At 41.1% G+C, this 24,902-nt stretch overlaps 1 protein-coding gene across 1 annotated transcript in view; it reads right to left on the bottom strand.

Annotated features, from left to right (window-relative positions):
• macrod2 (mono-ADP ribosylhydrolase 2) overlaps window positions 1-24,902 on the bottom strand; it is a 365,664-nt gene that overhangs the window by 105,759 nt on the left and 235,003 nt on the right. The window contains exon 6 of the mRNA XM_063875359.1: window positions 11,932-12,053. Within this exon, the coding sequence (XP_063731429.1) occupies window positions 11,932-12,053 (122 nt within the window). The remainder of the gene's footprint in view (window positions 1-11,931; window positions 12,054-24,902) is intronic.

Here is a 24,902-nt window from a genome sequence, read left to right as displayed (position 1 = left end):
CAAATCCCCCTCCTCCTCTAGACTTCAACAAAAAAACCAAAAGGAAACTCTGAGAGGATGCACTAGATAGAAATGCTACTTCAAGGCTGCTTTGTGAGGTAACTACATAATTGCTTATCCAGCTGCAAAGTTCTTGTTAGTTCAGGAATATGAAGGTACATTTACTTGAATACATTTATGCGTTTTGATTTGGCCGTGTGAAACAATACACTGCAAACAAACGACTGGGAATAGTGCCAACACATATATTTTTAATATTTATATAATATAAGAAGGACATTTAAAAACATGGAAAACGTTGGCAGTACACAGTTAATTCCTTCTTTGCCTTCTTCTACTGAGTATATGGGATTTTTGTTAAATGCTGTCGAATCCCAGCGCGTCATTGCAAAATGGTGCTATCTTGGTCTGAGCACAGGTGCATCTCTAAATGAGGAGGAATGAGGAGGGACCCGGAGCCCAACAAACATCCCAAACGAAAGAGAGGGGACACGCAATTCAAGGTCATGGTGAATTGCAGGAGCAATGGCACTGCAGATAGATTGGGAGTACAGGGAGCAGCTGGCTGAGAGGAAACAGGAAGGTGACTGAGGGAATCACCAGGTGGCTTCTGTGAATTATGAAGCCGTCCATCCAGCTCTTTCCATCTCCCATGCAGAAATAAAGGCTACAGCTTTGAAGTGGTTGTGTCCTGTGCTGCTTGTCTCTGAAATGATTCCCATAAAAGGCACTATATAAATGCACCTTTTGGTCAGAAACCAGAGTTGTTGCCGTGCTTTGATTTGAACTATATGGATTGCTTTTCCCTCCCCACAAATGGCCAGAGGATAATACAGCTAATTACAACTTTCTAAATGTGGAGTTCATCATGAATATTGATAAAGCATTAATTAGTTACTAAAACTGGAAAACCAATTTCTCTGCACCAAATACATCACATGTTTTTGGAGCAAAAACGTACTGCATCACTGTTCGGAAATTAGGATTCACATTCCATGCATAATTATAACTATTTCTTTCAATCAGTATTTTCTTTAGAAAAAAATAAACAGTCTAACGTCTCTGTATCAATAATAACGGGCCTGATTTAGAGATAAACATAATGATGCTTAGGTAAGAGACCGTCATGTAGGTCATGATCATTATACCTGACTGAGCTCGAAGCCAAACACATACACATTTCCTCATGACTCAGCCTTCTTTCCGGAAAGCCAAGGACTCTGCAGGACCGAGATCAGGTGCAGAGCCAATAATACCTCGGGTTGGGAATCTGCAGCCATTATAAAGCCAAAGCAATATAATGTGTATATATCTCTAAAATAACTGCACTCCAATTTCATAATGGAAATTCTTCAGTGAATCGCTTAACGGGAAATACTTAACAGTAGTGCTGTTGGTTTGGTGTAGTTTTATGTGTTCAATGCCGTTCTGTGCAGATAAAATGAAAACTGTCAATAACGATGAAAAGAGTACCAAGAGAAAATGGTTATAAACATTGGCTTTGGGTGTTCTACTAGACATATCACTCGTATTTTAGTTTCATGTTCTCCATCTCATGCTCTTAGCTCTCCTGTGAGGGGTCCTACACTTTAACGATAAAGTGCCCCAGATTTGATACCATGCATATTGTCATCAGCAGGGGTTTATGGATGTGACATTAGATATTAAGCTGAGCGAGATTTGGAGGTTATCTGGCATTCCAAGCTGTGAGTAAAAAGTCAAACCATGAAACAAGATTCAATTTGTTGTTCGCTCCGGCAGCCACTTCATTCAGCATCTGACATGGTGACTAAACCGTTGGGCCTTTGGGATTCATGTGTTCATGAAATGAGAAAGATGTGTATAGGTACAATATTAGCTGATTTAAATTTGTTCTATGGTCCTGACAGTCGCAGAATCGTTCATAAAAGGCGAGTGCGACATTTACGATAGCAAGGTCGCTGGTTGACAATGAAATAAATGTTTAATCTGCTAAATTACCCTATGAAACGATTACTTCGGTAGGCCTACTTCATAATGATATAAGGCTAACACGTCGTATAATTTTTAATTAACTTGGAACAGGAGAGATTGTGGAAGGTGCGGACGTAACTCAAGGGCCGGTAGCACATTTAAAATCAGGTGTCGCTTTACTTTATCACAAATCAAATCAAATCACAGAAATAATAATACACTGCATACCCACATAGAATGGCCTGTTTCTTTCACTCTGCAGATTATTAAGTGCAGGGTCAACAACAAAGCCACACTTTTATGTTTTTCAAATATTAAGAGAACGTCCCTGCCAGGAGACTGGATAAAACATTTGCTGAGGCAGAAATAAGTATGGTACACCTCTGTGGCAATCTATAGCGTGAAAGCACTACAATCCTGCACTGTTAGAGCTAATATATCTCTCTCATAAACCTGCGCAAGAGGCTGCATTGCCTCCTGAATTGCTGAGTAGGCCTAGATTGAGCCAGTTTAAAACTGCGAGTCAATCAGCACAGGCCAGGCACAGTGCGTCAGCCCTCGTTAGCTGTGACCTTGGCAGATAATAATGGCACTAAACTGTGTGTGTGTGTGTTGGGTAATAGGGCCGTGATTAAAGAATTATATAGGAGAGCATAAACATTGGCGTGTCTGCCAAAGCACTCAGTCATTCACCTGAGCCTGCGAAAACTGCTGTGGTTTCGATAACAAAATGTTGAGAGGGTAAGACTTGTATACAGAATTTGTGGGTACAACTTAAGGATTTAGTTTGGAGTCTGTATTAAGTCTGTTTTAAAATTCTCATAAATATGCATCACCATGGGCTGGCCAGTTGGTCAACATAATATGCACTGTTCCTTGTTTGCTGACGGCAAAGCAAACAATGCTGAGAAATATGTGCCAACAGATGGGGACGACAATAAATATTCATTTCTGACTTTACACATACCCTGGATGTAGACATGCTTTTGTGTACTTCTGAACCACACAAAGAACTACAAACATTCCCAAGACTCGCAATACCTGTCAGGTCTCTGCTTTATGCATTCTCTTTGATGAAACACACAGGAACCAATGCATTATCAAAACAAAGCAAAGAGTTGCACTCCGAACGTTTTAAGGTTAGGAAAAGGCGAGCTATGAATGATCTGAAGAAAACCTGAAGTGAAGCACAGGCTGTATGGCAGAGGGATTTATTTTGTGCTCAAGAAGAAAGTGAAAAGAAAAGAAAGTGAAACTACATCATAAAGTTTAAAGGATATTTAAGGTGATGTGATTTGAACAAACAAGGCTGTGTCTTTGTTCTTTCATTTTTTAAAGTCCTTCCCCAATCACTCAACACTAACAAATACATATATAATATAATAAATATTTCGAAGTCTGTATATCATTTATGTTTGAGCTTTTAATAATACAAAAGCAATTGCTACCTTGCATTAATTAGAATTGTGGTGGCAGTTAATATCAGTGCATACTTTAAGAGAAACAAGAGTTAGCAAACCCTTCAGCAGACTGACGACTCATTTGTGATTCTGAAGGTGTTAACTTAATATACTTAATCTTTGGTGACATTATTGCTACTTATTCAGTTTAAAATAACATATACATAACTGCTCGGCTGTGATTCATCTGTATCTTAGATGCTATCTTATTTCAACCATTTCATGTGTACAGCCAGAGCCTGAGAAAATGTCCCCTGTGTGTCAAACCACAAGAGAAAGACCTTGTACTTTGACCAAACACATCTGTATGACCGGGGACTATGATTGAAGGATAATTGGGCGCAAGCTTGTTGAAATGGAACTCTGTGATAGACCAGGAAATTCCAGTTTCATGGACGCGGCCCTGGCAAGGTCGACACTGGGTTCAACACCTGGCTTCATAAAAGCCACGACTGAAAGGCTGCGAGAAAGAGCCTTTAAAAAACTATTTTCATCACTGCCGTTAACACACACACACACACACACACACACACACACACACACACACACAGCCCACAGAATAATCCAAAGAGATTAGTGCTAATGCAGTACATGTCCAAAATGACTGCTTGAATCACATTCTTTCTTTCTTAATACACAACCGTCCCAGGAGCTTATTTTCTGATCAGTCATGTTAAACATCTGTCATTGTAACTTTAATTAAGTGCATTAAGAGGAACGCACAGACTCAGCATTCTCATTACTATTCACTGGATAATAATTAAAATATCCATTTGTGAGTGTTAAATTGAAAAGGTTGCCATGCGTTTCACAATAGCAGTGGAGATGTGTGGGCCAGTTTGAGGTAGAGGATGACTGGATGGTGTGTGCATGACTAGATACAGAGGGGCTTCCCTGGTTTGTCATTTATAGACCCTGTGTGGATGGTCATAGACTCAAGGATGACCAAACACTGAAGCAGCACGAGGCGTTCCCTTGGGGATAGTGCTGCATCAGTAATGAGATGACAGAGTGTGACGGCTCTGTCCGGCTTCAGTGACGCACAGCGGAGCAGGCGCTGTTGGCTGGACTGTATCTGTATGGTAATTAACCATAATGATGTAAACAAGGACGCATGCCACCAAGGTCCGCTGTGGATAAACAGCAATCTGTTACAGTATCTGTGAGATTGCTGAGATTTGCTCAGTTGAAGAGAAAGCAATAGAAAGGCTTTGCATGTGTTCAGCTCCTTTGATCTCGAGGAAGTGTTTCAATCGCAATCCCAACTCTCAATCACTCAAGGCTACTAAATAAAAAAAGAAACAGGCATTCAGGTGTTCTGCAAGGACGAGGTTATTTTCGTTGAGATCGTGTATAGTTAAAGGACCTTTAAGAGCAAACAAGACGTCACTGTCTGTGTATTCTGTCTACTACAGATTTCTCTTGTCGGAAACAATGTGATTCAGAAGTATCCTTCCTCAGGAAAATGACTCGAGACCTACTTTGTAAACCAGCATTGTTGCAAATGACTCTGAATCGGGAGTTGCTAATCAGAACTAATTGTCATTTAACTATTCTTTCCTTGGGTAGATTCCTACGCCTTTTTGCTGTTTGTTCTCTGTGAGTCAAACAGAGGATGAAAGGCATACACTTTTCTCCTTCCTGTGGTGAAGCAGATTTAAAGAAAGACAGAAATACCTTTTGTTCTCCTGTATTGCCCACGTTCTTCAGGTATGTATAATTAATGCATGCTTATTGTGGTGTTCTTGTCTCATGGCAGACGGCGGGAAAGACATCTGTTTAATCAACAACTTTCTTCGACAGTCCCGCAGCTGGGTGCTGGCTGTCAATTCTATTCTCAGAAACTGCAGAGGGAGATGAGCCTCATAGAAATTCAGGAGACCGTCTCCAGGATCTCCTCACAGCAAGGAACAGCGGCAGAGAAAAACATCAAGTGAAACCAGCCTGAGCGCTTGAGTCATATACGGCTTGACTGTGCTTTAGTACTTAACATATTTGAAGAGCCTTTATTATTGTCAGAGTATATTAATCTATAACAGAACCACTGTCATTTCCCTCACAGAACATCTCCTGTAGGTAGAGTAGCCTTTGTAGGAGACAGGGTTTAGTCTGTTTGATGATTGCCATTGGCTTCCTGTGCTTGTAATCAAGACACTAGCATGCTCAGCTCTCTCCACATAAACATTTCAAAGATTACCTCTTCAATCTCCATCAACTGTGATTACCCCTCTCGAGGTGTGTGGAAATGTCACATTTTACATATCCTAATATTTCACCTTGCATAAAGTTCTGCAGTATTCCCTGGAGTGACGGGAATGTCAAGGGAAGCTGATATGGCAGGCTGTCCTCTTTACCCAGACATGAAGCGCCTCCTGCTGTGGATGCCTCCTTTTTAATCAGGCCATGGGGTAATTGGGGTTCCAATGGCCATTAACTTAGACTAGGTGGCAGAACACCACAACCACTATCAGTGTAATTGGACCTAATTGGCCCTGTGTTGCCAATGATTCGGATCAGATAAATAGCAGTGGCTAATTGAAATGGCGGCGTGACCTTTTGAGAGCTTCAGTCTAATTAACCTTTGCGTTGCATGCAGGTACTGTATGTGGAAGTGGGCTACATGTAACGCCCGCTGAATTTTGGCCACAGAGACGTCCGGGTTGTAATCACACATTGGGGCTCATCTCTGATTGGGGGATTAAACCCAGGGAAATCTTCCATGGTACATATTAAACAGTTTTTTCCTACTTATTTAGGCTGGGTTTCTACTCAATATTTTCAGATGGATTAACACTGGGATAAATGCTAGGATGCTTACAGTTTTTACAAAAGGAACTGAAACACACCTAAGGAGCTATGCCTGATATCCAGGTAGAACACAACACACATTTATATCTGCCGGTTTAGAGAAGTGCAATTACAAAAGCGTTTACCGATATACCAACAATTAGATGAGGGACTGAAAATGGGTTGAATAAAATCATATTCACCTGACATTTGATGCAAACAGTTTTAGCATTGTCTCTTTAGCATTTGGCCTTCTTCTGTGAGATATGGGACTTTATCTTCATTAAACACAGCTGAATGGAGCCTAGTAGAGCAATCAAAAGGGACATGGCAGAAGCGTTTAAACTGCTAAAGACTGATATTTAGTAGAATATTGGAAATATGAGAAAAGCAGCTGGGGTCTGTTGGGAAAAGCACCTTTATTCCTTTATCTTGAAAACTGTGCTACATAGTTGCACCTGGCTGTGAAGGTCTGAAAAGAGTCCGCAGCCCATATGCACATTAAGTTCTCCAAATATTGTCATAGAGAAAATGAGCTTGGATTTTACTCTGGAGGAATTCAAGGCATGCACTACATTGAATTCTGGGCAATATAGACACAAAGACCAACTGCATTGTGTAAGCAGATCAGCAGTAAACCTCTCATTCTTCCATCCCAATTAATGGCACAGTTTACTTTGCTGTGATCAGAAGCCAAGTATGTGCACAATCATTCCTCTATACTTGTCTCAGCCATTATATAATCAAATCTGTAGTCACTTGCACTCGCGGACAATAATTTACGAGAAAGGGTAGAGAAGCAAATAGAGGAAAAGTTTGTGCACGATCTGTTCAGTGCATAAATGGAAATTAATTAATCACTTGGGGAGTCTGCGAACCCAAATGGAATAGGGTGGAGTACAAAGTCGTTAAGTTTGATATGGTAGTATTTGGAAACATAAATAATGACAAAGAGTCTCCAGTGCACTTAAATGAGCAGTAAAAAACACATTTTCAAATACCACCAGTGACCTACATTAATAAAGGTTGAACAGTAAAAGTTCTTTACTGCTATTTTTTTTTTTGCAATTCATAACAGAGGAGATGCTTTTAAAACTGGTCTGCCAAAATAAAGTTCACCTGCCCTTCAAACCCCAGCTTGTTGTCTTTATTAAAGACACCTTGGGGGCACGGTCACTTATCCCAGTGATACAGCATTTGTTAGTTCTTTGCTTGCTGTCCCTTTCATGTTAAACTGATTATCTAGGGCTATCGGCTTTCATCTTTAAGCAAGGTGTGCATGCTGATGTGTCACCATAAGATATCGTTTGCAGGAATGCATTTTTGAGAACACTGTCGGGCAAAATGAATGGGAGTCAATACTACTCGTAGCCTTGGAATGAGCCCACAGAGAAGGGAGGCTAATCCTATCATTCTACACCATTCATCTCCAATCCACTTGGCTTTCAGCATTTTTCTCAACGGGCAATTTGTGGCTTCCCTGCTGGATCTCCTCGAAGCCAGTGTGTTATGACTACAAAACACGTCCAGGGCCGCCTGGGAGTCAGAGAGGAGGCCACTAAATGCAGTCTGCGACCCCGTCACTGTCCACACTGACAGCTGCCAGCACACTGCCAGAAATAGCTTAATGACAGTTTCTTTCAAAAACCATCAAATTGCAGCCTGTCAACGTCAAATTATGAACAAAAAAGAGTCTTAGCTACCTGTTAAGACTAAATTCCCAGTTATTTATCAGAACACTCCCCAAAGACTAGAAATCAAGGCTAAATATAATGATGTTTTGGGTAAACATAGTTATACTTTTATCCTATAAAGGCCACAGTCAGGGGGGCATTTAATACGGTCTCTAAAACAAAACAGAGTCTAAGGCTGGATGGCTTCCAGATGGTGGCGTCCCCTCCACACAGTCTGTCTGTTTCTGCCTGACAGATGCTAAGCTTGCTTCCAGGGAAGAATTTGAGCAGCCTTCCATGACTAACCATGACAGGGGACCTGCATTAACCGTCTCCTCAGTTCCATGTACTGTATGGCTTAACAGCTCTTTGGAGGGGAGGCACCCCAGGGTCTGTCTGTCCACGGATACAGTACAGACGAGTGTATCTTTATATTTACTTACATTAGGTGAATCTTTTCTTACCAGACAATGAAAGCCTACTCATGATTGCAAGCATTTTTCTTTCAGTAAGAAGATGATGTGATTGGCAGGTCTCAGTCAGTGGTTAAAAATCTGCATGTTTTACGCACTGCATGGCACCTCAACACACAAACAACTTACAGAAAACAATTCCCCCCACATCAAATATCTTCTGAATTTTAAGGTAAAGCAGTAGCGTGGTACTGCTGCGTAGTGAATTTCCTAAACAACATCAGCTGTTTTCAAAAGTACCATGATAATGGCAAACATCAGAAAAAACGTGATGAGACCATTTCAATTCTATATGTCCTGACTCACTGATTAACCAGTGAGGCAGAGTTATTATCACAGTTCATGTCTAGAATCAATCCACCAAGATAAGATACATTTCCTCTTTGGCTCCTCACCTGAGCCTCCTTTGGAAGCGAATAACATACTGTTGTGTAACAAGCACTGAGCAGAGGAGGGGGCTGTTTGCCAACGTGCTGCTCGTCAGCCTAGAGCTGCATCTCCGCCCACAGGCTGCACTGCCCCCACATCTCCCCTGTGTGATGTTGCAGAGCCAAGACGGCAACTCTGGCATCATGGCTGCGGTCAGTCAGAGCCGAGGGAGCTGTGACAGTGTGCTGCTCTTTCAGCCGCAGCGAAAAGCAAAAAAAGGCAAAAAAGCACTAAAGAAGCACTAAAGAATAAGAGTCCTCTAGGGAAGAAATCAGCAAGAGCATTGCCACTACACAGGCGCATACTGTATGCCCCAGGAAGATGCATGTCAAAGAGCATGTGTAAGTATATACATGCACATGGGTAGAAATACACAGTATCACTTTCCAGCATGCACTGCAGCCAAATGACTTGGGAACTAGAACTCAATAGGCCATCCAGTCATCGGATATTTATCCAGATCCTTAGACGGTGTGAGGTTGTTAAAGCCTGGACCGCTCCAGATAGCTGTGAACTTCACTGTGGGGGTTAAACAGCAGGTTCCTTGGCTCAGGTTGATCGTCATTTTTCATGTGAAGGCCATCGCTCAGTACGGCTTGGAACTTCATCCTATACTTATAGTGTGGTAGCCATATAAACAAAATGTGCACATCTGCCAAAGGCAAAGTATCCATGAGTATACGCTTCAAGCCTTTAGATAAAAACTAAGACACTATAATGTTGTGAAAAGATTTTTATGCAAAGGGGTATCTAAACACCCCCATGATCCACTGTCTGAGCTGCCCCACAAGGAGGACTTTATGACTTAATGGTGTAATTCAGTTAGCTGACTGTTACTTGTTTCATTGTATAGTACTGGTAAGAATACAACCTAGAAACTCAGAACCAACCAACACACTCAGGCTGGAATTGCCTTTAGTTGCCTGGAACTCACATCTTCCATCTTCCTCAGTTCTGTCCCTGCAGAGCTGTAAATCAGTGTGACACTGTACACTGGGACAGGAACAGCACATCACTGAAGGACAGGAAAAGCTCTTCTATCTCATTTCTGACTTCAGGGGATTCTAGTAAATGTTCAGTTAGACACATTGATCTGCTTCAAGGTAAATAAAGTGCATTTTCAATCGTGAAATGCTGTCCTATTCCCAGTTTCCTCCATGTTCTGATACAATCACAAAGAGTTTGACGAGATGGCTGTAGTAGCCCGACTGTTTCATAGCCTTAAGGGTGGCTTTGAGCTTTAAGCAAAAGGGATTAACTACCAAGCTCTGCTTCTTCTCAATCTTTAATGCTGAAGTTTATTTCGTGTTAGGCTTTGTTTTGATTCCTATTCCTTTGTAATGCCCAGGAATCCCCATTAGGGAGCCAGCCGTCTTGGATTCCCAAATGTAGCCCCCCTATTTTTCCCACTTAGTAGACCCACTTGGCGGGGTGCCCGCCTTCGGTGGGATCTCTTGTTTCTCTCAAATAGCAAAACTCACAGTGAAACCCTTTCAAATGAATCAAATTGAGCTGAGTGCTGATCATCAAACCAACAACTTGGACTCATTGTACTCTGCACCAAGAGACCCAAGACTGTCTGATAAGGAAGAATTAGAACTAGAGCCTCTCTTCAATAAGCCTTGCATATCAAGGCAGGCTAGAGCAAAACTAAATGAAGGCCAAATCTTTGCAAGAAGAAAATGCTATTTCCCTTTTGCTTTTTGTAAACTTTCTGTTGTCCTTGCAGCAAGGAGACCCGACATGGACTGTGGCTAAGATAATGAAAGGACTGGGTTCATCCTACAAGGCCAGTCAATCACATAACACCAGTGTTTTCATTGAAGCTCGTTCAACACAGAGCAGCTGTATAAATACATTAGACAGGATACAGGCAACTCATTGTAAAAACAGAACCTCTGTTTCTTATAAATACACGGATTATTGGACAAATAAATCAAGAGATAGGCTTTCACTAAATACATCTTTGGAATGTGCCAAGAGCAGAGAAAGGATTGGAACGTTGGTGGATGAAAGCAGACAAGCTGGTGTTGTGTTCCTACAATGAGGCCTGAGGGGCCAGTGCTGCAGAGTAGGCCTTGTCTATGCCCTACAGAGTGAATTACTCTATTGTTCAAATGACATTGTAATTTAATGTCATGCTTGTAGCTCATCATATCTTCATGGATGCGGCTGCTCAGCAGGCATGCTGCTGATTTTGATAAAACTTCAAAAACACTTACCACAACAACTTCCATCATTATGCTTAACAATCCATTTAATTGCTACCTAGAGGTGTCTGTTGCACTTATAATAAGTCATCAACAGAGCAGGAATTTGTCACAATCATCTGTAATGAAACTGGCACTCAACTATGCCTCCTCTCAGTTGGTGAGTACTTCCATTGATTGGCTTGTGATGAGGCTGTGGGGCAGCAGGCTGGTGCAGAAAATGTGATTTGTGGCTATTTGGTGTGATACTGATTTGTTTACCCTCTGTGGGCAGGGCAAATCCATATATCACGTGGACCAGACAGAAACATACGGTCCAGAACAGCCGGGAAGCAGGGCTAGTGTGTGAAGGATTGGCCGCTGCCAGCTGTGGATTGTGTGGGCATTGTCTCATCTTAAACCCTTCTGATTCAGCCACATTTACTAAACCCTGTGCTTTCACTGTGTTTAAAAGCTCAAAACATAATGAATCAAACATGTGCGTCAACACCTTTAAAGAATTAAAGGAAGGTCACAGTTTTCGAACCCAAAAGTGGCTTCCCAAACAAAGATGAAGAGGAAAAACTGTGTAGTTGTGTGCACTGGCAATACTAAGTGGTGCATTCAAAGGCCTGCCTTTCATTTAATCACAAGCCAAAGTAGAGTACATGAAAAGCCTTTATTTGACAAACATGAAACATTACCATTCGGTTGTGTTCTCTGTTGCTATTGTCTAAATAAAGAAGATTAGGGCTTTTCAGAACTGTATCTGAAATGAAAGAAGCTAAATCCTTTTGTTCTTGTACCTTTTCCAAATTTCCTAAACATTTTCAAACACAGCTTTTCTCAGTGAAGGATTATTTACTGTCAAGCAAAAACACAGAAGACCATAATTTACTTCTTTCAAGCTGCACAGAACAGGGACTAATTTCTCCTCATATGAGTGCTGGTAGTGTACTGTACTCACCACAGTTCTCAAGTCATTCTCCTTCATCAGCCTGAGGGAGTTCTGGTAGCAGGAGGTGAGGTCGTTGGTCTCGGTAGGGCCCACATGACCTCTGGCCACCGGGCCCACGGTGTGGATCACATCTGTCGGGAGGGGACAACACAAACTCATTTCAGTGCAGGCTACTTCTATCAAGGTTACATCAGTGCCTTGTAGTGTAAAGACAATGCTGTCTGGGTAGTCTGGCAAAAGTTTGAATAATCTGCAAAATCATCATCAAATACCAAACACGTCGAGTTTGTCTTCACAATGACACAATGGGGACGGCGTGAACAACCCACTGCCTGAAATAATGCATTTATTCAGTAAATGAAATGGCAAGCTTAGATGGAAAAATCAATTACAAGATTCTTTTATGCCCTCTACTCACATATTCATATCTCTCCCCGTACTCTCTCTCCCTCTGCATAGTAATGTCTTTACCTGTCAATCATTGGTCTCCTTGTCTGGCCTGGCCAGACTGAGGAATGCAGCTTCTTAATTGAATCATAGGGGTGATGACAGGAAAATAAGAGAATCTAAGCAGTGACTTGACAGAAACATAATCTTCCACATTCTGCCTGACTACCCTTGGCCTTCTCAGCGCTGGACAGGACAGGTCAACATCAATAACCCAGAAGCTACTCTGCATCGCCCACACAGCATTCCAGAAAGGTTCGGCACAAAGTTGTATTTACAAGGACTGAATTTCAATATACATGAAATATAACTTTACCAAATACATTAATATCATGTCCTTGTATGATAAATGAAACCATGGCTTTATAAGTGTGTTTGTTTCAAAGCAGACTGTTTCTGAGTGTACAGCACAGTATCTGTCTTTACTTCATTCAGTATTATTGGCTGTTGAATCTCAATTCATGGCCCATTAGAGATCAAATGTGACTCATACCTTTGCCACATAGGGCAACAAATCCTTATTATGTGCACTACCACATTAAACCCTGTGGAAATATGAATACTGAGAAATCAAACCTTGTTCAGGTGAGGGCACACAAGGAAAACACAGCCTCGGTGTTTACTCTTAATATAAAACACTTAGCCTCACTTTCCCACAGAGTAAATGTAAGTTATACTACTACTCTTCTTGACCATAAATCATTTATGGATTAAATTTAGTCTGGTTGCTTAATAGGTCAGGATGATGAAATACATTGGGAACCACTATAATCAAGAGGCTTTCACTGGTGTTGAAAAGGGGTGAGATTTTGTTTTTGGGGGAGGTAAGAAACAAGGCGATCCCCAGCTCAGCTGACGTCGGGCTGTAATGAGAATGGAGCTGTCTGAAGTGTTGTGTTTTCCCAGAATAGTAGGCTGATTTTGCTCAGCACAATGTGGTTATAATAGGACACGTGGTAAGTTGTTTACTGTGCATAATTCATGAAGTTCTTCACAACTAGAACGGCAACATGCCAATTAGGGTGAGGGTAAGTGCCAAAGACCAGACTACTGGTGAATTCATGAAAACGTAAACAGTTCTTATTTCACCAGTGCCGATGTCCACTTGTATACTCAACACTTGCACGTCCAATAAATATTTATACAGCTGTGTTACTGTAGGGTAATAAGACAGATTTCCTTTTGTACAGGAGGCACTGTAAGTTGCTTTAGATCTTCATAACCCTCTGCGGCTGCTTTAGTATCTCCGTTAGCTTCAACTGGGAGGAATGTGTTTAAAGGGAAACACACAGTCAATAAATCTAACAAAATCATTATTATTATTTAATAAGTTATTACAGGTCATTAATCTGCTGCAAATTGTAGGAAATGTATTCAACAAAGAAAAGTGCTTTTTGTTTTGTGTGGTCGAGTCTCCTGCATGGACACCGAAAAACAAATAATTATTCTGATTAGTTGAATAATATTAATAGAAAATAAGCATGGAAGTGTTGTTTATTAGCTGTGAGCAATTTAACCTTGAATATGCTCTTGCCTAAAAGGTGAGCACTCTAGGAAAATACTTGATTTTTCAAACGTGCATGAGGACTCAGGAAAGAGTTATTTATGACCTCAATGTTTCTCAATACATAAATTATCCAAAGATGCTTTTTGTAATAAGAGTTTGAAAAGCTAATCCATCCAGCCTGAGTCTTCATCATTATTGTTCCCTTTCTCCTGGTGGAACCCTCAGCTTTTATCATTATATGCATCCATTAGCTGACAGACACATTTCAGTGTATCAGTGATGCTGCGTTGCTCAGAAGCACATAGCGACACATGTATACCATTATCTCCGTGCAACCTTCGCACAAGAGGCATATAAATCTCTATCTTTGCAGGGTTGAAAAGATTACAAGCGGCCCTTTTGCTCTCGGGGGGGGGGGGGGGGATGATAAGGGATGCAGTAAAAAACATAAAGAGACATCCAGATGAAACACATTAAAGGGATGCTCTTGCTTAGTATGTTGAAGGCAATTAATCAATCAATATCAGACAATTTCTAATCTTAAAAAAGATGTACTCTGCAGTCCTGAAAATTAATCAGTGATATAAAAAAATCCCAAAAGGGAGTGAAATAAAGAGTGTTAAGTTATTAACAAACAGAACATAACTACATCATTACATTACACGGCCAACAACTAGCCTAGCCATTTAGGACTTTAACAAAACACTTATTTATCATACATACAACCACACACACCTCCATTAAGTCCCTTGAATTTCCAGTTCCACCATGAGTTAATGAGCTTCGTACCCTAGCAAGGTTTTAACAGCTTTTTTTTCCAATATCTCCAACAGATTTGTTCATTTGGGTCTCCTGCTTGGGGCTACAAGGTCAGTAACACAATTGAACCAGCAAAGACTGATGATTGCCATTCAAACCATGCTTTCTTTTCCCATGAGCGTATAGGCTTTCTAAAGACAAAGCAACAAAAGAGACAACAAAATGTATACATCTTTCTTTTTAATAGAGTCAAAGATAATTACGTGGACTCCAAGGACCAAGTTAAACACCATAAACAGGCTGAAGAATGACTGACGAGTCTCAATGAGGATACACACTTTCTAAGGCAACACACGAGTGAAACCTTTGTCTTCCTCAGCATTTGTTTAAGTGTGTATCCTCTGTTACTGTGAAGAACCAGCATGAGCAGGTTTTCCACTGACTGCAAACTGCCCTTACATTGATTCAGTGCAGTCTTTAGGATTGCTGCTGGGTCATTTTCCTTTTAAATGGCCACAGTGCAATATGCCAGCCAGTTCTAGACTTCTAATGTGCCGTGATTAGCACACATTTCTCCCATCAATTATTGAAGGTCAACAAAAAAAGCACTGGAATGGGGAAATAAGCAGAGTCAACCGGCAGTTATTGGTATTAATGGATCAAGTATGAAGGGAGTTTAGTATTAAAAGTTTAAACAATAATCTTCAGGGTGAAATATTAACGTCAAAGTGTAAAAATCCCTTTTGAATGATCAGCTACATTTTGTAGGTGCACTTCAACTGCTCTAAACTATTTAGTTCGTGCTCGATTTCTGATTCCTGTTCAAACTAGCTTCAGACTCAAATACACAAAATACCAAAGCAAACTATTAACAAGAGAAAACAGAGACGCATGATATTTGTTTCTTGATGCAGCGCTATTCAGATGACAAACACATCTTGACATATTTTCTTTAAATTGCACAAGCCTTACTTTGCACTGTGCAGATGCATTATGTAGGTAAATACAAATCTCAGAAGGGTAAACAACATTAGCACATTCGTGATCGTAAAGGTCTCAGATCAGCAGCAAAATAATCAGAATATAAATATACATCCTAATGGAGAGAGGATATCCCTAGAGGCAATTGATTTTTCAGAAAGTCTGCTCTGTTCGGGATGGACTGGACACAAAGTGACCCTTCACCATCCCAACTTTGAAGCACATGTGTGAACATCTTGTACAAGCCTACTCAAATATTCCTCTGCTGAATAACTACCAAAGGGACATGCTTACTTCAAAGTCACTACTTTCTTAGCAACTCAGAAATCTTTTGAAATATCAAGACTTCATTTAGAGTAGAAGTGCTGTGCTTTTTCAGAGAGGGACCAGCACTTCACAGCCTAATCAATCTTTCATTTTAACGTGCCTGAGCTGACTTTGAGGCTGCTTTACCATTTCACATAAAAGCTATTCCAAAAGGCTTCAACACGTTTACTGTAGTGTGACCGCTCCTGAATAGTACCATTCTTGCCAACCACTGTTAGTACCAAAGAGATATGTGGATATGGGAGCCTCATTTATATCTATTATAATTCACAAGAGCCAGCAGACAATAATCAAACCACTTTCGTGCTGCCCATGGCAATTATCCTCCACACTTAAGAATCAACAAAGCACATAATGACTTTAAGCCCATTAAGAAATTCAGCCAAATTTCATTATACTGCAGTCCCCATTTTCAGGGGGGAAGCCAGATTTTGTATGGAGAGTGGAACATATACGTTCGTGAAGGCCTTGCTGGTATAATTACATGTCTCTATACATTTCTATGACTGATGCTGAAATCAGTTGGATAATCTAAAAGTCAAGAGGTACAGGGTGGATCAGCATGGTAAAATGCTGAAGCTCAAACAGCCTCTCTATGGCTGTTAAATAAGCAGAAAGCCTAAAAATGTTCTTAAACAAATTATATACACATACTAATACTATCAGAAAAAGCAGCATCTCCCAAAATTGCTTGGTTTATTATAACAGAGGACAGTGAATCGTGGCTGATAAAAATGTAGGATTGGTTAAATCTAGAAGAAGTCGCTTGTTGTTGTGCAACCACTGTCTGTCTTGTGTTGTAAGACTTGATGTAGACAGGCTTTACAGTGTAATGCATCACAGCAAATTGAAGAAAGAAGATCAATAAAGTAACACAGCACTCGCTGAAATCTCCTGTCTGTGTGCCATTAATATTGAATTTCTTTGTTGTTTTTCCCCCCAAAACATAAACAAAACAAAGGGGAAAACGCAAGAGAGTAGAGGAGTGAGTGTCATTCAAAGGGCAATTCAACAGTATAGTACACATTGAATAAATCTTCAATTAAACTCCTCTCTGTGGGTCAAAACTTTTCAAGAATGTTTCACTTCCAACCACACCCTAATCTGTGATGTAAGACGGGTATTTAACCTTGACAGTTGATGGATAACACAAGATGGGACATCGGTTTCATAACAAAAAAGAGCAGCAGCAGTTTTCATTTAGAAATACATACAAGTAGGGGAACAATTATTTCAACTGATAACAAGATGAAGACATAATTATTATTATTGTCATTATCCCATATACTACAGTACACTCAGTGCTCTATAATTTCATGCTCTATTCAAACATTGCTCAGCCTAGGCAAGCAGTCAAAATAAAGCATCACTCTGTTAACGTTTCTATACATGCTGGGTAATTAATGACTGCTTCCACACATCTAAACATGACAGCAAATAAGTGCTAGTCATTATGAAAAGAGGGGACACGTCTACCTGTCAATCACCAAGCTGTCTCTTGAAAGCATTCAACGGTCCATGAAGGGGAAAAAAAATAGAATGGCATTTTGCTCTAAAAAGGCTTTCCAGCGCTTTCTATGCCTTCATCTGTATATGTAACTCACTGTCAGAGTGCTACACGCCATGTTAGAGTTTTGGCAGGTGAGGTTCCACACCCGTAACAATGGGTGACGACCACAGTATGGATTCACAGAGCCATTCTGCAACCAGGTTAGGTTTCTTTTAACCTATTGTGCAACTTGAATAAACAAGACAGTATCAATAGTAAGAGGGAGTTAAAAAAAAAAAGAGTTGGGAAAGGTTAGAGAGAGGTCTGACTAAATGACATAACTTTAAAGTACGACACATTATTTAAATTTATAAGATTATAAGGAAAGGGGGCAAAACGAGGGTACACAAGGGTGAATCAAGCTACAATATATTCAAACCGACAGTGTCACATTAAAGCATTCAAACTAAACACCCAAAACAAGAGTTTACTGACAAATGATTTAAATTTGTCGGTAAACTCTCTGATTGGCTTGTGAAACATAAAGGTAGTTCTCAAACCAGTGGCAATACATAGATGGGATCATTATACTCTTATGAACCTGCATTTGACACTTAGTCATGTCAAATCTGATTGGCTAATTGGATCCTATGTTTTCTATCCATGTGCATGAGCACTGGTTAAAAGAGTTTATCATGATCCGTCTAGTTTTTTAAAATAAATGTCACACAGACACACACACACTCAAAAAGCAACACAACCATTAAAATAAGAGAACTTCTTATGTTGGGAGTTGCACAAAAACTAAAAAAACAGGGAGACATGGCCGGTACTTGGCATTGAAGAGAGAGACTGTGTGTATATTGTCTGTTTCCAGGGGTTGTGTGTGTGACAGAGTTGAAACCTCAGCTCTTAGGGCAGGTTACGCGGCTCCCCGATGGGGCTTTGATGGGTATGTGGTAATAGATTTCATCATTTATCAGGTGAGTGTAAATGTAGTCCTCATCTCCCTAACTCTAAAAAGGCAAACAACACCCAATACTACTCCAACAGTTCAGGTAAAGGCCAACTTACCTCCCACTATATATGCAAGTACTGTATACAGTCGATGCCAGCCAGTACCACTCGAATTCTTTTTTTATAATACCCACAAGAGTGACCACATTTTCAGTAATTAAGTGTATTTTGGCTTGATTGCTAGCCTGGACCCTCTCAGCACGCACACAGCTGTTCCCATGTTGGTCGCTGAGGATTACTAAATGAAGTGTGTACACCCACTCGGACATGGAACTGGCGTTGTCATGGTGACAGAGAGTGCAGAGTGATCCCCTAACGGTCGCGAAAGCTCCAGTCTGAAAGAGGCGGCTTTTTACAGACCTGGAGTTGTCGGCTGCATGCCGAGCAGATACAGTTGTTAGTGCATTAATATTCCCTTCTTTAATAATGGATTAGGGGTGTCTCGGTGATTATTCATACCCTTGGCTTTCAAAGAGCTTCATTGTGAGTGTCACTGAGATTCTGTCACATTCAAAAGAGACGAAAGGGCTGAAGAGTGCATCATGCATTATCACAGAAGTGTTTTTGCTGATTGTGAACAATAATGATTTGATAAGAGTTCATACAGAACAAGGAGCTTTCCCTAACGCTTTTTTCTGCATTGAACTTACTGCATGTTACATGCAGAGGCTCCTTCACTGCCAATTTTTCCACTTGTTACCCCGAGTGACTTGAGACGCATGACATTTTCATGAAGCACTGATCAGCGCTGTCAATCACGATGCATATATTTCAATCTTCCAGTCGCACTAAAGATACACATACCGGACATGCACATAAAGACACACAAAGTATAATGCAATACAATCCAGTCTTCCTTTAAATGTCAAGAAGCTCTTCGGGTGAAGAGCACTTAATTTGAAAGCCATCTCTGAGCCTACTGGCACAAGGGTCACTGCTTTACTGTACTGAACAGGAGGCAAGGTAGGTGTGTGTGTGTGAGTGAGTATGCATCGGCCTCATACTGAAGGACAAGAACATTGGGGGTGTGATGATTGTTTTGCTGTACACATGCTGTAAGGGGGCCCCGGTAGTGTCTACAGGGAGACAGGCCCAGAGTAAAGACAGAGGGAGAAAGTCACCCAGCAGCACTGCCAGCTGTTTCCACTGCTCTGGGCTTTCTATAACATTCCTCTAAGCTTGAATGAGCTGCCAGGTGACACCGCTCTCAACAGTGCTCGCTAGTTCTACTGCCTGCTCTTTTTTTGAGTTTTTCAAAGCATTTTCTGAATGTTTCAAATAAAATGTGAATACGTGAGTAGTTTTGCCATGCATGATGCGAGACTGGCATGAGGCAATGTACAAATGAAGTCACGCACCCACAATTTGTAAACTTTATGATTACACTGGGAAAATACCATTTGAAATGTAGCAATTTAAACAGTGTATATATATTTATCATACATATTATACATAAATACATATATTTATGTATGAGCAAAAATATGCATGTCAAAGAAAGGGATGAGTGCAGAGTACTAAAGAGCATACCAGACAGCACTGTTGCAGACATTACACACATGATCCACATAACATAATACATTGGAAAGAAAGCTTTTTCAATAACTCACACTTAGTCATACCTTTGCTGAGCAAATTGAGAGGAAACTATTCCATTTCATCTACACTAGTGTCTCACTTACTCTGCATCCACAGGTATCAGTTTGTTTGTAGTGTCTCTGCTGGCATGGCGTGGCTATGTGGTGTTCACAAGCAGCGTTCAGTGTAACTGTTGAGCGTAAGAGGGAGCAGGCCCGCTGGGTCAACCACATTCGTGTTGCGAGGAAAATACAATTTGGATTTTCCTTTACAACATAGACCCCCATAAAACACCTCTGAGAGACGCTGTTGAGGAGTCTGATGAGGTTGCCAAACTGCAGGCAGGTCTGCTTAATTAGAATTCAAACGTAATCTATACAATCACATACAGCAGGGATCTACAATATTTAATGTCCACCTGCCAGCTCCACAGCAGCAAGGAACATGGCAGGGCTTTAAAAGCAACCTGCTCTGTTTGCTTTGTATTAAATGCACAAAACAACTACATAGAAAATGAGTATAGCCTTTCATCTCTGCAGCTAAACATAAGACATAGATGTTGCTACCTCACTTCAAGTGCATCTCATCATTTCTCTGATTAGGGCACCAAACAGCCGGGGCAGTCCATCATAATTCTACAGGGGTCTGTGCGAGCAGGTCCTTGAGCTGGTGAATTGAGATTCATGAATCTTTTAAATGTCAGAAAGGTTTACACACACATACACACAGTTGTGGAGGCACAGCTGCAGGGAGACGGAAAGTGATGTGGCCTTCACAGATGCTATTACCCGTCATTTCAATTAAGACATATGCGCCCGATGTGGATTTGATGGAGGAAGACACTGCGGGTGGAGAGATTAAGCACGCTCTCATTCCAGCAACATGTGCCACACGCTCTCCAAATTATCTTAATGACATTAATTACAAAGGTGCATTCATTCGTGTTTGGGTAAGTAACGGTTAGGGAATGGGAATAAATAGTAGTTTGTGGCTTTATTGTATTCACAGACAGGAGGCTAGTTAACAATCAAACTAACTTATTTTCCAACCCTCCAGAAAAGCCACACAGTCGTATTGACGTCAAAATGAAAACTAAAGCATACACAAAAACGGAATGTTGCAGAAATGAATACATGCATATTAAGTGCCACCATATTATTATTTTTTCATGCTCGAAGATATTTATGAAATGTATGAAAACAACTATCCGGCCTTCACTTAATATTAAGGCAGTTTAAAAACTGATCTGTTTCAAAATACACAATGGAGCTAAAAATTACCTGAAATAATCCACCAGCTTTTACTGTCTTTGCGCTTTCCACATTTGTCAACGTCTTTGATCCTATTTCCCATCTTATCGACTTGAAAAAATGGGTCACTTCATGTTATAGCCTGAAGCAAATAAATATTTTTGTTAATAAGATAATAACTTTTGACCTTCTGCTCTTTCAACTGAATGATGAACTCCAATCTTGGCAAGAGTAGACCCAAATGTGGCCCTGCAGCATGAGAAAGAGGACTTTTTTACGCTCTCTCTTATTTTCGGAGTTCAAAGTAATATGATAATGCCACGAGGCCTTTGAAAATTGTGTTACTACATATAAAAAAAATTGTCAGACAGTTGCTAACATGCTGACATTCACGAGGCAGCAATAAGAAAAAACTGCAGGGGGCTGCATCATCTCACGCTGATAGCGCCGCGCTCTCCCTGGGGCTGGACTGAGAGCCTGTCTTCATGTGAAATGGTTATTTAATCTGGCCCTGTTACGGAAAGCACTTGCACCTTTTTTTTTTACTGTACAATAACGCCGTTTTTAATACTTATTCGTTTTGTGTGAATCAGCAGAGACAGGAAGCAAGAACATAACAAATACATCTGCTCTCGAGATATTCATTTATTGGTCTATTCATTGATTCATAGATTTTGCAGCCATAAAATCTATGAATCAATTATATATATTAGTATATCTGTCTCCTTATTCTACACACAATACTCAATATTTAGTAAAACTGTTTCTGTAAAAAGACAAAGGAAATCCAAAGTGTGGATAAAATGGAAGTAGTGGGCAGTGACCTTTAGGAGAAACCTTTCGTAAAAACCAGAGGTCAGCGCTTTTTTCTATTTCCTGCACTCTGTCTGGCAGGAAAGGGTGACACTTAAGTTACTCTCAGTTACAGACAGCCCACTTATCAACTCCTTTCACATCCACGCTGCCACTCATTACTCATGTATTCATAGGCTGTGCAGTTTAATTACAAGACTAATCACAACAAACTATCTCCTTCACCACTGAACCAGCTGCCTTGGTAATGCGGGCCTGAGGGATTCTACACAGCTAATCAGGTCCTTGTCCGCTGTTTTCCTCGAGATTACCACTGCAGCTACATAATACCTTCTACGCATTGTGTTATTTGGACCAACCGATTCAATAACACATTAGGAGAAGCAAAACCATTCACGCATTTTCAGAAACAAAACAATGTTGATCCATCACTTGTTCATTAATACACCTTTATGTTCAGAATGAGTGCACTTACGCGGAAATAGCAGGAGCCTGATGAAACTAGTCCACACACACGCACACGCACACGCACGCACACACACACACACACACACACAGAGAACAACATAACAAAAATGACACCGTGATGTAGCTGGGATTCAAGAATGAGCTCTTTTTGCGAGAAAAGGTGATGTAGCAAACCATGGAGCCACCGTGCCAGCTCACCACAATAGCAGTGTTGAGAAAACTCCCACATATTATTTTGCATCACCTGTGGGCATTTTGCTTGTTCAAAGAATGACCTCCCTTAAATGACAAAAGGATGACTACGGCGGTCCTATTTTTCCAAAAGACTTCAGCCAGTGGAATTGGGGTATGGCCCCATTACTGCTCCATGTGTGAAGGCCACCGGAGCAGGCTCTTATCTGTGCCTGTTTCAGGTTCCTCCACTGAAAAATCTCTGACAAGAACCCATCCAGCCAGTTCAGTCTCACAGGACCTGGGAGTCACACTCATACAAAGACGTATTACCTACAATAGCGTCAAAACTCGACCATCAGTTTGAGGCATCACTGACAAGAGGGCCCCTTTGAAATAAATAGAGGTCATTCTCACTCTCATCCCTCCCTCCAAACACCCACGGAGACAGTTTCAGGGCCCCATGTGGATGTGGAAGAACTGTGACCAAAGCTCTCCTGGGAGACTCGACAAAAAGAATGCACCTACCTAGCAGTGGTACACCTGCCACATACTACTTCAAAGAACACACATACACATTGTGCTGAATGCCTGCTTGTGCAACGCGACGAAAGCTATAAGAAAGATACTCTTATGGGAATACATTACTCATAGTACAACACATGGCCGCATGGTACTGATCAAACATGTTGGAATTCAGTTGAAGTTACCACACAGCGGGAACACGTGCACTGGGTGCTGATGCTTTGGATTGATGGTATAGTAAAATCTCATTAGGTGTTGGAGCTGGGCCCAGTGATGTCTGTTTTTCAATTCTCCTTACTTTCTGTCTTTTTCTCTTTGCCTCTGTTACTCTCTCCTCCTTTCTTTTCCTCCAATTCTTCCTGTTTTTCTGTCTAGCTTTGTCCATCTGTCTCTCAGCAGTGCTGTAAATGAGATCTGTTGAACGTCTAAATTTAGCAAAATGTTTATGTGTAGAAGAAGCAAGGTCACGCGTAGCTTCGGTCCGCTCCCCACCTGCTTTAGTGTAATTCCTTTGCCGTGGGTATTTATCACAGATGCAGCCATTCCTGCAGCGAGGGCTGTGCCACGCTGTGCACACGCTCACTTTGTTACCCCCGACAGAAATGCCTCACCAGGGAGAAGACCATATAAACTCCTGCCTTTTAGTGGCAGGGGAAATGCTGGGATACATACATTTATGGGGTCTGTTTCTGAGCGCTATACTAAACTCAGAGTTTGACCTTGCCACTGCTTTTCACAGGCTTTTCAAAAAAGCTTAGGTGACTGTTTTAAACAATGGATAATTAATGTTCTTTTCCCAATTCTAGGAGGGGTTAAGATATCTGGTCCTGCCATCACACAGGGTATATACAGAAATAATAAAGCTTAAATATAATACATTATTTTTTACAAAGCACAAAAAGTAGTCTGGGTGGAAAGTTTAGATGGAGAGTTGAAACAAATTTCTGAAGTGGGTTTATTTTTGTTAGAGAGAAGCGGCACAGCAACTTGTTGGTCTTCCAGCTGCACTGGTCGGAGCCATCAGATAATGAAAGTAAACAGGAGATAACAGAGTGACGCTAGATCTCTCAGCAGGCCTGCATTAATGCTGCTAATAGCACAATGCACTTTACGGCGAGCTCTCGATGAGGCTGGTGTTTTCACATGTTCAACAAACACGGGAGGCCCCATTTAGCTGGGTCAAACACAAGTACTGTGAGCTGCGTTGGCCCCGAGTGCAGCAGCATGATGGACGGGAAGCTATCCCTCCCCCAGACCCCATAATTCATAGCAGTCCAGCCTTTCGCACAACAGTCTCTTGTTCTTCAGGGTATTTTGGCAATCAGAGCCACATGCTGCATGAACATTTATCTTACTTACACAAAAATGTGGGCTTAATGAGATAATTTGGGGTACTATGCTAGATTGACGTGGCAGAAGAGCTTCAATGTGTGGTCTCTACTCGGGCAGAGTACAGGTCAGGGGTAAGACAACTTGTTAGTTGTGAGCAATAAATGGCACAGGCTGGCCCTTTTAGCTGACGCATACAATGGAGAGCGGGAACAATTACCTTGGGATCTTTGTGCCTGATGGTAGACACAAGAGGACAATGGGGAAATGATTTTTTTTTACCTCCAAGTTGAACAAGGTGAGCTGAGCAATCAGCCAT

This window comes from Eleginops maclovinus, chromosome 22 (assembly GCF_036324505.1).
Source record: "Eleginops maclovinus isolate JMC-PN-2008 ecotype Puerto Natales chromosome 22, JC_Emac_rtc_rv5, whole genome shotgun sequence".
NCBI lineage: Eukaryota > Metazoa > Chordata > Actinopteri > Perciformes > Eleginopidae > Eleginops > Eleginops maclovinus.
This window is presented reverse-complemented; position numbering and strand designations above follow the sequence as displayed.